Here is a 16,599-nt window from a genome sequence, read left to right as displayed (position 1 = left end):
TAAACCGTGACTAAAGCACTAAATTAACTCTGGATTTTTAGCTTGAGGAGAGATTATATTTATTCTGTTACTAATTCCAAATATATGGAGCAGCTGAGCTGTTTGCGCCAAGGCTAGCACCTCAAGGTGTTATGTCGCTCTACTTCCTCGTCACCAGGCAAGCCTTGAAATGAGCAATACTACAAATAAAGGCACAAACACAAGGTTTTCAATGCCGGCTATCTCAAAGCCTTATGGAAAGGAAAGACTTGACCCTCCAGCTTTCCGCTATATTTCACTGAGAAACACGAGCCTTTGTGGTTCAGTTTTAAAATAGGCTTGATTTATTTTTGCAAGTACATGGCGCCGAGATTACTTCACTTTCTTGTCATTCGAGCTCTTAGCCCGACCTAACGTGTCATCAGATAGCCTCAGTCTGTTGACAGATTTTTTTTGGCTCCAAATTTTAGTTCCTACCTCAATAATTTACGGTCTATGAGTCAGTGTCCTGAAGATCTTAACTGGGTTATGCTGCAATATAAAGTTTCACTGCTCAAGTTGAGATTTGAACTAAAAGATTGACTAAAAGATGTGCTGTCAGTAACTACCTGTAGTCTAGCATCACAGCAGTGAGTGCCCATTTTTTTCCCCTAGAGACTTAATTAACTCCCTGTGACTCCAGCTCTGTTCATTAAAGGTCCAGTTTGTAAGATAGTTGATTGTTTAGTTGTGAACTTGTCAAATACAGCGTCATTATTTGATGAACTGGGAATGAGACTCATCAATGAACGATCTGACAAATTTGACCTTTAACGTAGTGAATAGTTAATCAAATGAATGAAGCACAGATGGTCATGCTAAGAATCAAGAAAACCAAAAGAATGTGTCCGTGTACATGAATCCCACAGATTATATTTAGTGACAGTTTCAGGAACTGCTGTGATGCTACGATGAATTTTGAGAGTTGTGTAATCTACTTTACTGCTTTAACGGACTGATAGGTTTACACACACACATACCCACCATTCCTCCAGGGCTAAAATAGATCATCCCAGACTGGTAAGCTACAAATCAGAAATGGCCAATGGAAACCAGCTAACATCAATTCAAAGCACTAAAAAATAAAATGTAAATGCAGTTTGTTTTTAAACAGCTTATTACGTTTAACCCAAAGAATTGATAAAGTAAAAAAAAATAAAAAACTGCTGTGTTTTGCTCTGATTTCCTGTTTCATTGACTCTGTATTTCATTGAGTTTTCAATACTTTGAAAAATGATATGCAGTGATTAAATCTGCGCTTTACTGACAAAAATATAATTACAGGTATGAAATATCATCTCACATCGCCCGTCTGGCAGCTTTAGCTTGCATTATTCTGGATATTACAATAAGATGGGTACACACATGGCTCCAAGTGGTGCTAATTCACCACAGAGCGGAGCCGAGATTAAGATTTTCAATATGCTGTGTGCCTTCAGAGTAATAGATGGTCGGATGCTGTGCTTTTTTTCAACAGTGGAAAACAGTCTGTAGTCGTATTTCATTCATCTGATTTGCATCAGCACATTTCGTGTCCACAAGAACCGAGGTGTGAATTCTCCAGACGAAAACGTTGTGTCAGCAAATGGCTGGGTAGTATTAGGAGTCAGTGGATGTTAACAAGTAATAATCTTGTTAACTGTCTGTTAAGCAGATAGCAGCATCCTACAGGTTAACAATTATGCTCCTTCGCCTCTGTTGGTTATCATACATAAACTCCTATATTACAGTCATGCCTAAAAGTGAAAAGGAATCTTAATGACTGTTAAAAACACTTCCTGGATACTGGGCTGGATCTGCACACAGGATTTTTGGACACATGCCGAGGGCCTCCATGCCAGTAGAGGGTCCAGATGAAAGGAAAGAATATCAACCCTCAACATAAAATAATGTTTAACATAAATTTACATTTTTGAAAATCCAAAACATCCAAACATGCACAATCAGAGGAAAGATATATTAAAGGGGCAATATGTAGCTTTGGAGAAAAACTTCAAGCTCAGCATTTTAGCATTTACAATATTAATACAGTAATAATATGAACTCGGAAATATATTTCTTACCATAACAGAATAAACAAACTGCTCTCAGAGGAAACTAAGGTTCCCAGAACACTGTTTGAAGCTAAAAAGGTGGCAGGGTCCACCACATATAAACAAATTAAAACAGTTTGAAATTGTGTTTTGCTTTAATATAAGTTTGTTCATTCAGTTTATTCAGTCCTCAAAATAAACATGTTTTGTTTATTTAGTTTGTTGCATATTGCATATGGCTGTCCAGAAAAATGATAATCATGTAACACTTACATCATTTATTCATCCAAATGAAGGAGACAAACCAAGTCAAATCATGATGAAGCCACCATCACTCTGGACATCTGGGAGGTTGTACATACTGTAATAATAAATCCCCTACATCTTGTTATTATCACTGTAAGGGAACAGGTTTAAATAATTCCCCTGTAGAATATTTTAAATCACTCACAAGACATTGTTTAGCCAAGAAAGTAAAAACTATCAAAGCATTATTACACATAACCATGGCTCAGCTTTTGACGTCTTCATCAGCATATTCATAAACGGAATAAATACCATCAAATTGATTTTTTTTTAAAAAAAACAAACTAGCTGTTGCATTAGCAGACTGTTTGTTTTATGTGAATTTACCTTGAAATTTATGATTAACACACAAAAATATCATTATTGCCTGTGAGCCATTTTATCTGCAATGTAATGAAACATATTAAATCAGGCTCATAAAAGTCCGCTCTCTGTGCTCTTTTGAAACAAAACAGCCAGAAACATAAAGGGATCCATCACCTGAGGCAGTGCTTTAATTGCATGTGTTAGCACCCAGAGGTATTGTGCACTTTTAATAGTTAATGACACACAATATTACATGCACAGTAAGTAGAATTTAACACTTATATTTATTGGCTTATTATGTGTGCCGTAGCTGCTGGCAGCGCAGGTTTGAAACCAGGACAGGACTTCCTGAAAGCGATTTGTAACCAGAGGAACCGGATTCACTCTGTGGACTCAGAGGTCATCCCACTGACCAACTGTGTGAGGCCATGTACCAGGCAGCTGTCTCCAAGCGGGTCGAGCACAACATCCCCAGCGGGGTAGTTAAGCCTGCGCATGGACACGTATTGTTTCAGCTATACGACATGTACCTGCCAGAGCTGCCTGCGCTGATAGAGCATTAATGCAATCATGAGCCAAGTTTCTATGGTCAACACTTTTGGTTTGTTTACTTTCCTGTTGTACTGTGTATAGTTGGGCGATTAAAAAAAAAAAGGCGCATAATAAAAAAATGATTTACTTTAAAGCAACATTATGTTTTACTTTTTACTTTAAAGTAACAGCCACTTGGTGGCACAGTGTCTTGTGTGTAACTACAAGCACAACTCATCGCCTCATAACAGTGTTATGTGCTTAAAACTTGTATGTTGAAGATGTATGTAGCGCTGTGATCCGACCTTCTCACTGAAGTTACACAGTGCAGACGTGAGTGATAGAGACAGAGACACCATTCACCCTGTTACAAGACACTGAACCATCAACATGATTTTTAAAGTTGATATTATGAAGTTTAAAAGTCGCATAATGATGTTTAAATGTTTACATATACTCATTAACGTTAATAAGCATTATAATGGCTTAAGAGGGGCCTTATTATAGATTAACTAATGTTTCCTTAAAGTACCTTTATATAAGCGGTACTGCAATATTTAGCTGCAGAGATCCAGGTTTGCACAGTAGCAGAGTCGCTCTGAGACGGTATTGTTACCATTCATTGCTGGCGTTGTCATACAGTATTAGTGGAGGTGATGGCAGTTTTACAGCTGGCAAAGGGGGTTCAGGCAGTTTTGTGCTTATACTACATGCATGTATATAAATAGAGGGGAAACATGAACCTCTCTGCGCAGGGCAGAATACAGAGGGAAAGGCTGCAGAAATTATTTAACACAACCTGGCTTTGCTTTGAAAGTGCTCTCCCAATTCCTTATGTGAATTTTAAATGATAACATAAACATCAAACCATGCAAGTTTGCATGTCTGCAGAGAGAGAAAACAAACCGCACATAGCAGCGATTGCGACGTGCTCGACAGCGGCCTGCACTTGCACGCACGCCAGAAAAGAATGGCCCTATTAAGCTTCAGTTTGATTTCAGGTCATGTAGAAGTGGAGGCAGCTGATGATATTTCCTGCTTCATTAGGTCATGGAGGAGTCGGAGGTCTGTTCCCTGCCTGGGGGACTTGCCAGTGTGAGGAGACAATTTGAGACCCAGGAAGCTGCAACCTCACACAATGTAACCCAGTTCCATGTTCATCACAGAACTGTGCAGGTACACAATGTGGAGCACGGCTGTACAGGCCAAGAGCATGAGAGCGGTGACCGTGGTCATATGACCGCCTCACATTTAGCTTTCCACCTGCTTCGCTGCACGAGGAGCTTTGCAAGTAAATGTGTGAACGTTAATGCCGAAATTTAACACTTAGTACACCAATACCAGAGAGAAGTGTGTGGGTTTAGGTTCGAGAAGTTGCTTGACACTTCTAACATCTTTCATGAAAACCTCCAGGGTGCTTATTCAACGCTTATATTGCAGCTGAATTCAGTTTAAACTTAACAAAGCCATGGAAGAGAATGTCTTTGCATCAGTGCGGTGTGAGTGAGCCCTCCATCTGTGATTAGTCATTTCAAACTGCGGCGAGCAATCTGGTCCAACGTCTTCTCTGCATGGTGTTCAGTTGTGTGCCATTAAGCTTTGGCTGGTGGAGTAAATTGTAGTGGAATCAGTTCACATCTGTGGCTGTGAGAAGAGTTGGAAAAAGACAGAGAGAGTCGTCTGTCTGCACGCGTGGCAGGCGCAAATTTCTCACTGTGCTCGGCAACCACTGTCTTCATCTTCACAGGAAATGTCAAACTCAGAGGTGACGGTGTCGAGCAGCAGCAGGCAGGTCCTCCCAGGCAGTCAGCAGCTACATTTCAACCAAGAAGCAACGGTACTGAACATTTTCTGAAGGCTGTGTTCCTGCAGGCAGTGGGACGAGGCTTTAATTGGCCTGTTGAGTAAAAGCCACAACTGATTGCAATCAGTCAGATCTGTGTATTAAATGTTTGTGTAATAGTCTCTGTCAGACTGGACTGAGATTGAAAACATTAGATTAATGCCTGTATTTCTATTGTATTAATATTTTTCTGCTGTTTCTCATTTTCAAACACATAGATGTCATACAACAACAGTAACCTGGAATCGAGTTTTGAAAACCATCAGAATGAAACAGGTAAGACGTTGTTCACATATTTATATTCTCTCCCATGCACACCGACACTGAGGCCTGCCTTTGTACTTCTGTTTGCTCCGACTTTTAGAAGAGGAGGAGTTTCCCAGGTACACTACAAAAGAACTGAGGGATCGCTTTGAAAGAACAATAGAGGAGGCTGCTCCACAAAAACCAGTGAGGGTAAGCATCTATGTTTAACATGAGCTGGACAAAAGTACTGAAACTATGAAAGAAAGGGATGTTTAATTTAGGATAGTTAAAACTGTATTAGGTTTAATTTGATAAGATAAATACAGGTTAATTGTTAAAGTTGTAATCCTTAAGATTTCAATCCTGGTTGATTCAATTGTGAGTGTGGTTAAATACTACAGCAAATACTCCTTGAGTGCCTTCTTCTACAATTGATGGACAGGTGGGTTTTTCAACCCATTTTGTACAAATACGGCCAACTTGCATGCAGGTGATTAATCCAATCCTTCCCTTTAATTGATCCACAAGTTTCCTGGGGAGGTCACTGGGGAGGTGAAATGGCTGTAAATGATACTGTGGGTGCTTAGTTGAACTAGCAAAAGCAATACAGTACCATCTTAAAATGGACCAAGGAGGCACTTTCAGGGCTGTAGAAGCGATTTCTAAGTAGACTTAGAAACAATATTAGTGTAAGTAGTATTCACCGGATAAAGATGTTACAGTTGCCAACTGTGTCAAAATTTTGAAAAACCAAGTTTGGAATTAACCTAAGATAATATACTCAAGTATTGTATCCTAAGTATTTCCATTTTTCTGCTACTTTATACTTCCACTCTGACACATTTCTTCATGATACATTTAGTTACTAGTTACGTTACTGATTCAGATCATTCACTGTTAAAAGGCTATTAGTTGTCAGGTGTTACCAATCAGATAGTGTTGTGGGCTGGACATTGTGTGAAAGGATGTTGCATCAGACCCAAAGTAGCATATTTCTAAATTAGTTTATTCTATTGGCAATCTGAAAATCACAGATACCAGACAATCGGAAAATGCTGAATATTGGCCCCAATAATCAGCCAGGGCTTGATAATCGGTCTACCCCGTAGTTGTGCAATTTGTACACAGATTAAAGCGACTGGGCTGGGTATATTTCGTTACAGTGCTGCCAAGCTCACGTCATTTTAACAAAGAAACCCGTCAAAAACAATTGGAACTGGGATCTGATCCAAAAACACAGAAAATTACTGTTGTATTGTCAGTGCTGAGCTCCATGAGGAATAAACTGCATTTCTTATGGCTCCTTCATGGTGAAAGCCATCCCCCATATGTCATCATGTATTTCCAGTGTTAACTGTAATTTGCATTAGCAGTAAATTAACACAGCTCTGATGCAGCAGCAGAAGAGAGAACAGTAAACAGTGGGAGAAGGCACTTTGAATCAAAGTGTTGGAATTGCTTCACCACACCACAAACAGTGACATTTCTTTATAGAGATATAATAGCAGAATGTCAATACATGGGATTTGCACTGCTTAGATAATGCAAGCCATGAACACCATCAACGAAAGCGTCTGACTCCATGAAAATCTTAAGGATTATGACTTTAACTCATCCTAATGATTTATTGATTTGTGGCTGCAAAGAACATAATAAGAAAGCCACTTATCCATACAGTAGCATAAACCATCTGACTGCTTTGTAAGGTTAACGTTGTGTTATGACAAGTAAAAAGAAGTGTAATGCGCATATAATAATGGAGTAATGTGATTGATTGATTTATTTACCCACAAATGTCGTTTTTGTTCTTCAAAAAGATTGAACGTGACATCAATCGAGCTAAGTGGTCCTCAAAAGTGACACAAAACAACACAGTGGCTAATGAGGCCTATGAAGTGAACACTACCGAGGCAACAGAAGACACGCTGGCTGCACTGATGGATTATGAGGACTTTCCACCCCCACCGGCTGATGATTCTGACTACCTTCCACCCCCACCTCCAGATTTACTACAAATGTCATCAGACAGTCAAAATATCCCAGCATGCAACTACTCACCTGAGCCTCCAGAGCCAGTGAACCCTTCCAAATACCCAGTCAACAGGGACACTTACTTCAAGCAGAAGAGCATGAATGAGCTGAAGCGTCTCTACAAGCACATTCATCCCGAGGTTCGTAAGAATATCGAGAAGGAGTTCTACAGTGATTACACCGAAACTGAGAACAACCAGTACCAGAGCCAAGAGTATATGTATGAGGATGATGATGGTAGCCCCATTAATATCAATGATGAGGAGTACGGGGAATGGGAAGAGATTCTCCCCGGGGACGTGCAGTCGAAGCGTTGGATGTTTGAAAATAAGGCACTGGACTCCATTAAAGATGAGGTTCCTGATGAGGAAGACGAAACAAACAAAATAACGGAACAGGAAATCATTCTCGGGAAAGATGTGAGACGCACAGCTTGGATGTTTGAGACCAAGCCGATGGATGAGCTGAGCTCACACAACATCAGCTCGACGGAATACAAAAACAAATTCAACAAATTTGATAAAGGAGACGTCCGCGCTGCAGCGTGGTTGTTTGAAACCCAGTCGATGGACACTCTGAATAAAATGCACAAAGAGGAGGACTTAACAAAAGAGATTGTGTTCACAGAGGAGGATGGAAATGCCACCATTTACATGATTGACAACAAGTATATGGAAAGCCTCGGGCACACTGAGACCATTGATGAGAGCCACTTGCTGAGTTTGAGGTCAGTGCTAGAGGAGATTAATGGCGAGGTGAAAACTGTTACAACCACTTTTGACACTCAGTTTAAATGCATCATTATGGGACAGTCGAGCCAAATGCTGGAGATTAAGTCTGTGCGTAAGATTGAAACTGAATTGGAGAGCTCCATCGCTTCACGTTGGCTTTTCGATACCCAACCCTTGGACATGACAAACAGGGAGCCTACACCTCTGAGACTTGTGTGCAGCCTTTCAATGGAGGACAGCAGTAAAGGCGACTGGGGCAGGTGGCTGTTTGAGATAAAGACCATAAACTCTCTGAACGAGTGGGAAAGCTCCAAACTGGAGAATCAAGAGATCATCGGGGCTGATGTGCGCAAGCACTGCTTGGTGTTTGAAACCCAGCCAATGGACTCTCTGAAGGATGACTCCAATGCGAGACCCCACTCTCTTGAAGAAATCATCGGGGGCAATGTCAGATCTGCCAGACACTTTTTTGAAAGCAGCCCTCGTGTAGAGAGGAAGACCGGCCCCGAGGTTGGAAAACTTCAAAAGGCAGCAGTGAACGACGAGGTGAAAGGTGATGTCAGACACCAAAAGTGGCGCTTTGAGAGTCAGCCTCTTGAGCACATAAGAGAGGGGAAGAAAGAGGTTACCCGCACTGTGAATGTTCACGACGACCTCACGCAGGAGGATGGCACAACCTGCCGGGCAGATGTTCGCAAGAACTGCTGGGTGTTTGAGACGCAGCCTATGGATACGTTAAAAGATGAGTCAAACAGTCTCTCGGTGACAAAGGAGGAAATTATTGCAGGTAATGTGAGATCAGCCAGACATTATTTTGAAACAAATCCAGCGGAGGAGCTGAAAGAGCTCGCAGAGGTGGGCAAGCTGAAAAAAACAGCAGCACTTAATGAGGAGAGGGGTGATGTGCGTCATCAGAAATGGCGATTTGAGAGCCAACCCCTGGAGCAGATCAGAGAGGAAAAGAAGGACATCCTCAGGACGATCGACCTGGAAGAAATTGATAAAGTGGACGTCTCGAACTACAAGCAAATCTTTGAGAGCACAGAATTAAACAGGATCGATGAATCTCAAAAGATCACCATCGAGGGAGTAACATCTGGCTCTGTGATATCAAACAAAAACCTGTTTGAGTCGACCCCTCTGTACGCCATGCGAGACCGCTCTGGGCACTTCCATGAGGTGAAAACGGTGCGCCGAGAGGAGGTCGTGAAAGGAGACGTTACAACATGCAAGTGGATGTTTGAAACGCGACCCATCGACCAATTTGATGAAAGCATTGATAAATACCAAATTATCAAAGGCATATCCAAACAGGAAATAGAGTCTGGTGACGTTAAAACTGCAAAGTGGCTGTTTGAAACACAGCCTCTCGATGGCATTAAGTACTTCAGCAACATGGAAGACGAAGAAGTTGTGGAGACGAATCAAAATATCGAGGTCATGAAGGGTGACGTGAAAACCTGCAAGTGGCTCTTTGAGACAAAACCAATGGACGTCCTGTATGAAAGAGCGGAGTTAAAGGGTGAAAACGAATCTGAGGAAATGCAAAGAGGAGACGTCAAAACCTGCACATGGCTGTTTGAGACGCAGGCACTTGACACCATCCACGATGAGACCGGGACCCATCTGAAAGCGTGCACTGTGAATCAACAGGACATCAGCGGAAAAGATGTGAGAACGGCTTGTTTTCTCTTTGAGACAGAGAATCTGGAGAACCTCACTGGAGAGGAGACGGGCTCTTTCAAGCGTGTCACCGAGATAGACATCGCATCTGGTGACGTGTCAGGGATGAAGTACATTTTTGAGAACCAGACATGCGATATCATGACTTCAACGTCTGAGGAGGTGATGCAAAAGCTCAAGAGGGTTCAGACTGAGGATATACAAAAAGGAAACGTGGTGAACTGCAGATGGATGTTTGAAAACCAGTCCATAGACACAATCCACGATAGCGCGGAGGAATCTATGAGCAGCCGCACCGTGAACGATGTGCAAGGAGGAGATGTGCACAAAGGCCGTTTCATTTTCGAGAACTACTCCATGGATAAAATTCAGGAGACGGACTCTGAGCTGATGAAAATGCGAACCATTGTCCGGGATGAAGATGAGAAAGGGGACGTGAGAAATTACACCATGATGTTCGAAAATCAGCCCCTTTACGCCATCCAGGACAAAGAGGGTCTTTACCACGAGGTCACCACTGTCACGAGCGAGGAAGTATCACGTGGAGATGTCATCGGAACCCGGTGGTTGTTTGAAACCAAGCCCCTTGACGCCATAAGGGACACGGATGAGGTGTATATAATTAAATCTGTCACACAGCAGGATGTGCAAAAGGGAGATGTCACCTCAGCCAAGTGGAAATTCGAGACACAGCCTCTCGACAGGATCGCTGAGGAAAAGAAGGCTTTGATAAGGACTGTGGATGATATTCAGGGTGGCAATGTGAGGATGAACAAAGACCGTTTTGAGTCTGACGCCCTGTCGCAGGATTCTGTTAGGACGGTCAATGTGAGCGAAATACAGAAAGGTGACGTGAGGACTGCCAAATGGCGCTTTGAAACCCAGTCCATTGACAAAATAAGAAGCATGAGCTCTGAGAATCTGATTGAAACAGTTAAGAAGGAGGATGTTGCGAAGGGAGACGTTAAACACTCAGTGTGGCTCTTTGAGAAAAATCCTCTCGATCAACTTAAAGAGGTAGACGAGGATGAAGGTCATCGCGCCGCCACTCAGGAGGACGAGATCTCCAACGCGGATGTAAAGACGACAACGTGGCTCTTTGAGACGACGCCATTTGACAACTTTAACGAGACAAAGGCGGAGAAGACAGAAATCCTGGGAAAGAGCGTCAAGGGAACTCTCGAGGAACTTTATAGTCAGAAAATGGTGAAGTCGAAGGGAGTGCTCATTGAGGCTGATGAAATAGGCGATGTCAGGATGGCAAAATACCAGCTAATGAATAAGCAGGCTCCGGAGATTCAGCGAGAGGAAGTCATCAGGGGAGATCTGCAGACTGTTATGATGAACCTACTGAACAGACAGGAGAGACAGGAGCGTCAGGTAGTTATAGATTCAGAGGAGAAGGGTAATATCACTTCAACAGTGCATCAGCTGTTCAACCAAGAGAGAGACAGCAGTGTCGAAAGGGAGGAAATATTACGAGGCGACATCCGGGAAGCTATAAACAACCTTTTCAATGCGGACCAGTCGAGAAAACATGGAATACTCATCCAGGAGGACGAGAAAGGTGACGTGCAGATGACGATATACTCGCTCCTCAATCAGCACGAGAACGTGAACGTTGAAAAGGAGGACATCGTAAGAGGGGATATAAGGAGCGCTCTTCAAAAGCTGTCCAGCTCAGACAAGTCAGATCAGGCAGTGAGGATAAAGGTGGACGCCACTGAGAAAGGAAACGTCAACTTCTACTCCACATGCATCGAATCTGGCTCCCTCGACTATCTTAAACAACTCCATTTGGATTCTGATGAGACTCTAGCAGACACAGTGGCGAAAGAAACGGTTGTCGGAGGCGACATCAAGGGCACAAAGCTCATCCTTTCTCGCAGTCAAACACAGGTTGAGCGTACAGTGGAGGACGTTATACCTGGGGATGTTCACAAGACGGTGAAAGTTTTCATGTCGGAGCCGACCGTCTCGTTGGAGGGACTCCAAAAGGAGGAGATAGTCAAAGGTGATTTAAGAGCTGCTTTGAGTTCGCTGTCTGAATCAGCGAATCAGACGGTCGTCGTAGAGAAAGAGGAGGTGGTGAAAGGCAACATCCCGAAAGCCCTGCGGTGCCTGGAGAGGGCTCAGAAACGCTACAAGGAGGTGGAGAAGCCAGATATCATACCAGGAAATATCAAAGGGGCGCTGAGATCTCTTGAGAAGTCAGCAACATCCAGAGCCGAAACCACTGTCGAGGATTTAGTTCCTGGGGATGTGAAGGCCACGCTGAAGTCTCTGGAGCTGGCAAAGAAAGCGGTGAGGGAAGTGGAAAAGGAAGAAATAGTGAGGGGTGATATTCGCATAACGATGCAGAGTCTCCAAGATGCATCCAGCGAGAGGAAAAAGTGTCAACAGGAAACAGATGTTCAGGGAGACGTCAGAGGAACGATTCAGCTCTTAATGGAGCCTCCACCGTCACCGAGGATGCAGAGGAGCCCAAGCCTTGAGGGCGAGGTAAAGGGTGATGTCAAGATGTCAATCAAGTCATTATATGAGTCACAGGAGCAAGCCCAGCTGGAGAAAGAAGAAGTGATCAAGGGAGATGTGAAAGGCAAGATTAAGTGTTTGATGGAGACAGCGCAGCGTCAAACTCCCAAAGTCAGACTCGGAGCTTACCGAAGAGTTCGAGTCAAGCAGAGTCCTCCAGTTAGAAACCTGAATGTTGATGCGCAGAGGAACATACAGAAGATAAAAACTGCTAATTCTAGTGAAACCTCAAATGAAAATCACTCCACGTCTAAAGAAACCGAAACAGTTACAACAAAGACGAGTTCTGTGGAGGAGTCGGCACAGCAGTCAACAACTGTGGTGGAGCATAAAACGATCACCCAAAACCACGGCATCAAAACGCTAAAGACACAGTTTCGTAATCTGAAGTCGAGCCCGAAGGGAATGATAAAAGTAAACAAAACCAAAGTAGAAACAGATGCTTATACTCTCAAGCCACACGTGCCAGAGCCTGATCTGCCTCCTCCACCCCCACCTCTCCCAGTAGTAGACACTGACCTTCCTCCTCCTCCTCCTCCTCCTCCTCTCCCTCTTGATTCTGACATCGATCACCTTCCTCCTCCACCGCCACCTCTCGCCGGCGAGCAGGACTTCCTCCCGCCTCCACCATCTCAACAGGAATTAGAGAGCATGCCAGCGCAGGCAGTTCATCCGGCAAAAGCCAAAAAGATGACGGTTAAGAAAGTGAAAGGTCCCGCTCTCCATCCGGTCCCGAAGCTGGAGGCCAAAGTGGAAATCAGCAAAACACAGCAACACGTGGAGGTTACATCACAGAAGGTGGTATCAGTGAGCCAAAGCTCATCGAAAACAACATCGCATACATCAAAAACTGTCTCGCTTGAGATCCCTCCACCACCGGCGTCACCGCAACCACTAAAGAAAGTTTACATCCCTGTGAAATTCACCCCTCCACCCTCTCCTCCACCTGCCATGAGAGGCCCGGTGAGTAAATTTAACACACCATTAATAAAAGCAGAGGGAAGGTACAGGAAGCTGAAGGAGGAATACACACCTCCAACCACTCCAACACCCACTCACATACATGACTCAGTCACCGCTGCTCTTGAAATGCTTTCCAACAAAGACGAGCAGCAGTCAAGTAACAACACAGCTGAAATGATGGCAACGAACGTTCATTCAGACTCCCGATCAAGTGAATTATCCAAACATGTGGTCTCAAACACCACCCAGAGCAATGTCAGCGCTAATTTCACAGATTCAATGATTATAACTTCTGCTCAACAGCAGTCTTCTAAGGTTGTCTCTGTTCAGAAGACCTCATCTGTGTCGTCTGTTAGACAGCAGATGCACACGACTTCACAGAAAACAGTTACTGTTTCGTCCACGCAGTCGGCTCAGGCAGTCACGGCTAACGAAGTCCAGGCCTCTGTCAGTGTCGTAGCAAAACCAGAAGATCTGTCGCCTGACAGAAAGAGAGATTCTAAAAATCAGGCAACAAAGGCCTCCAGCAAATCTGAAGATCAAAACGAAGCCCAATCTGAGAACAAGAAGACAAAAGATCATAAAGAGTCCGAATTAAATGTCACCTCAGGGAAGGATGCAAAGGAGTCCAGATCACCCCAGCGTGGCAACAAGAAGAAAACAGATCATTCTCCTCCCAAGAGCCAGGAAAAGGTTTCCGATCAGACAATGCAAACAGAAAAGGCAGCTGCTAACACAAATGGAAAAACAGGCAAACAAAACCAAAAGGTGAAAAAGAACAATAAGCAAGAAAAGCATGTAGAGACAAAGAGGTCCAGTGAAAGTGAAAGTGTGGAAGTCAAGGTGGAAGTCAAGGAGGCTGCTGAGGTGAAAGTGATCTGTGAATCTAAAGAAGTAAAGACAGAGTTAAAGCAGGGGATTAAGAGTGTTACTGCCTCTTCTGCTCTGGCCTCTCCGCCTGCTGCTACTGTTAGCATAACTGACAGCCAGCCAGAACCTCCGGCTCCAACAAAGAAGAAAAAGAGGTCCAAAAAGTCTAAAGGGGCTGCACAGGCAGTCCAGGGCAAAGAGCCTTCCCCAGAATCAAAGAGAGAAGTTACAGAAACCAAGACAGCGACGCCTGAGAGATCCCCCCAAACTCAGGAAGCGACTGCCCAGATTCACAAAAGTGTAAAAGAAGAGCAAGTCGAGAGAGAAGTCATTACCACAGACGGCAAAGACGAGCACGTTTCCCAGCAACAGAAAGCGGTTCAAAAGAATGTGAAGGGATCTCAGAAGAAGAAAGGAGTGACAGTGACGCAGCAGAGCGCAGAAGAACCACCAGAAGAGAGTGGGGATGTCCCAATTACGCTGACAGGCGAGTCAGAACAAATTGAACTAGTAAAGTCCACAACAGGGAGAAGGGAGGAATCTCAGAGGCAGGAGGTCCAAGAATTCATCTCTCACGTCACAGAGATGCGACGAGTTACAGAAAAGACCGGTTCTAAATCTGTAAAGACCCTGCTCGGCACAGATCCAGATTGGCTGATGAGTGTGGAAAGAAAATGCGAAGTGCGGAGATCTGTTGCAGAAAGTGATGCTCAAGACAATCCTGAAATCCTCTCACATGTGAGCAAGGCAGCAGAGCCGACACTGACGCATCTTGAGGATAATGAGACAGTGGAGAAGCACGAGTGCGAGCCAGTGTCTGAGAAATCCCTCTCTGACGGGGCAACGACGAGAATATCCAAGATCAGCATTGGTTCTGCCAAAATCGAGAACCAAATGAGGAAGAAGACGTCCCACGAGAGAAGGAGAGAAGACGTGAGTCAGTGCAAGTCTGTCGACCTCCGCGCTCCCTCGCCGTCGCTCAGGATGCGTTCCCCCTCGCCGACGTTCATCACCATCGAATCCACGCGGCGAACCGACTCGCCCCAGAGAGTCACCCCTTCACCCACCCTTCTGCACAGGCCGCCCACGCCTCCCACCCCGCCGCCACGCAGGTGCGACACCCCGACATCACGCCTCACGAGAATCACACCCTCTCCAACTTTTGACAGAGCCGAGAATCTGGCTCGGCTCAAAGACACGACAGCCAAGCTCTCGCGTGGCGTCACCCCGCCGCCGCTGCTTCCCCAGCAAATCTCAGAGAAGAAATCGGAGATTGTGGAGTCGCCTGCTTCATTCCATCGGCAAATTAAAATCGAGTCACAACTCGCGGAGGCCTCCGGGACATCGACTGAAACAAGAAAGATTTTGTCCAGGGAGGAATATGTAGAAGATCAAGCACGCACTTCAGAAATACAAAGTGAGCCAGAGACCTGCATGCCTTGGAGTCTAAATGACCCAGATCTCGTTGAAGCGGCAGATATTTCAGAGCCGTCATCTGTATCTGTCAGAGAGAAGAGAGAGTTTTTTGAAGAGGCTCACAAGGCTGAAATCAATAAGACCTATGTGCGTAAGGAGCCCATTGCCATCCCAGAACGACTGGGCCCAGACATGGAGGAGTGTGAGCAAGAATATAAGAACAAAGAAAAGGATGTGCTTCCCAAGGCAGACTTGTCGGGCCTTGTAAACAAATTCGAATCACCAGAAGAGAAACTGTATTTGAGAAAAGAGCTTATCGCGCTCTCGGAGTGGCTTCATGATGACACTGAGAGCGCAGACTGTGACAAAGAGAAAGCAGACATCCTGGAACAGGAAATGCCAACTTTTGACATCCAGGCTATTAAAAATGTTTTTGAAGTGGGTGAGCAAAGTTCCCCATTCAGTGAGGAGAAAAAGGATCAGGAGGAGCTTGTGTCAAGCCTGACTGAAACAAGAGCAGACACTTCAAAGCGGGAAAGTCCTCAAGAGACAAGGAGAGGCTCGCGGAGGAGCACCCCCCTCCCTCTGCAGAAATATGAGGCGGAAACTGTGCCAGCAGAACCCCCAGCCTTCTCTGAAACCCAGTCATCCACAGAACATTTCTCAAATGTTGATGAGTTTGGTAACAAGGTCACTGGAACAAGGACGGTCGTCACCGAGCACTCTGAGAGCGCGTCGGCCCACCCGGCTCCTTTTTCCTATGCTGACGCGGTGAAAAGAAAAGCCGCATTAGCAGCGCGCCGAACAGAGACCTACGACGCCGACGCCACCGACAAGTTGCTGAGCAATTTCCACAAAACGTGGTCGGAGAGCGAGACGGTCTTCAAGAGCCTCGGCTACACCGTGTCTGAGGAGACGACGTCACAAGTCGTGTCACATCAGACGGAGATTGTGTCTGGTAAAGACCTCGCTTGAAACAACAGAAACTAACGGCATGGACTGTGGATGGATGCAGCATTTTTGATTTATGCATTGAATGAATTGCATTTTCATAACAAGAATAACAAATGAGACTACAGCCATGCTA

At 44.5% G+C, this 16,599-nt stretch overlaps 1 protein-coding gene across 4 annotated transcripts in view; it reads left to right on the top strand.

Moving 5' to 3' along the window:
- The window catches only part of xirp2b (xin actin binding repeat containing 2b), a 45,394-nt gene that overhangs the window by 27,464 nt on the left and 1,331 nt on the right, over positions 1-16,599 (top strand). For 2 of the 4 annotated variants that reach the window (XM_037108656.1, XM_037108655.1), the window contains 6 exons: positions 2,974-3,142; positions 4,242-4,370; positions 4,942-5,031; positions 5,256-5,313; positions 5,402-5,493; positions 7,101-16,470. In XM_037108656.1, coding sequence (XP_036964551.1) covers positions 3,092-3,142; positions 4,242-4,370; positions 4,942-5,031; positions 5,256-5,313; positions 5,402-5,493; positions 7,101-16,470 — 9,790 coding nt within the window. In that variant the 5' untranslated portion in view covers positions 2,974-3,091. Of the gene's footprint in view, positions 1-2,812; positions 2,877-2,973; positions 3,143-4,241; positions 4,371-4,941; positions 5,032-5,255; positions 5,314-5,401; positions 5,494-7,100; positions 16,471-16,599 lie in introns of all 4 variants that reach the window. The other 2 variants (XM_037108657.1, XM_037108658.1) reach the window with 2 other exon arrangements.

The sequence above is a fragment of the Acanthopagrus latus genome, chromosome 9 (genome assembly GCF_904848185.1).
Source record: "Acanthopagrus latus isolate v.2019 chromosome 9, fAcaLat1.1, whole genome shotgun sequence".
NCBI classification, from domain to species: domain Eukaryota; kingdom Metazoa; phylum Chordata; class Actinopteri; order Spariformes; family Sparidae; genus Acanthopagrus; species Acanthopagrus latus.
This window is presented reverse-complemented; position numbering and strand designations above follow the sequence as displayed.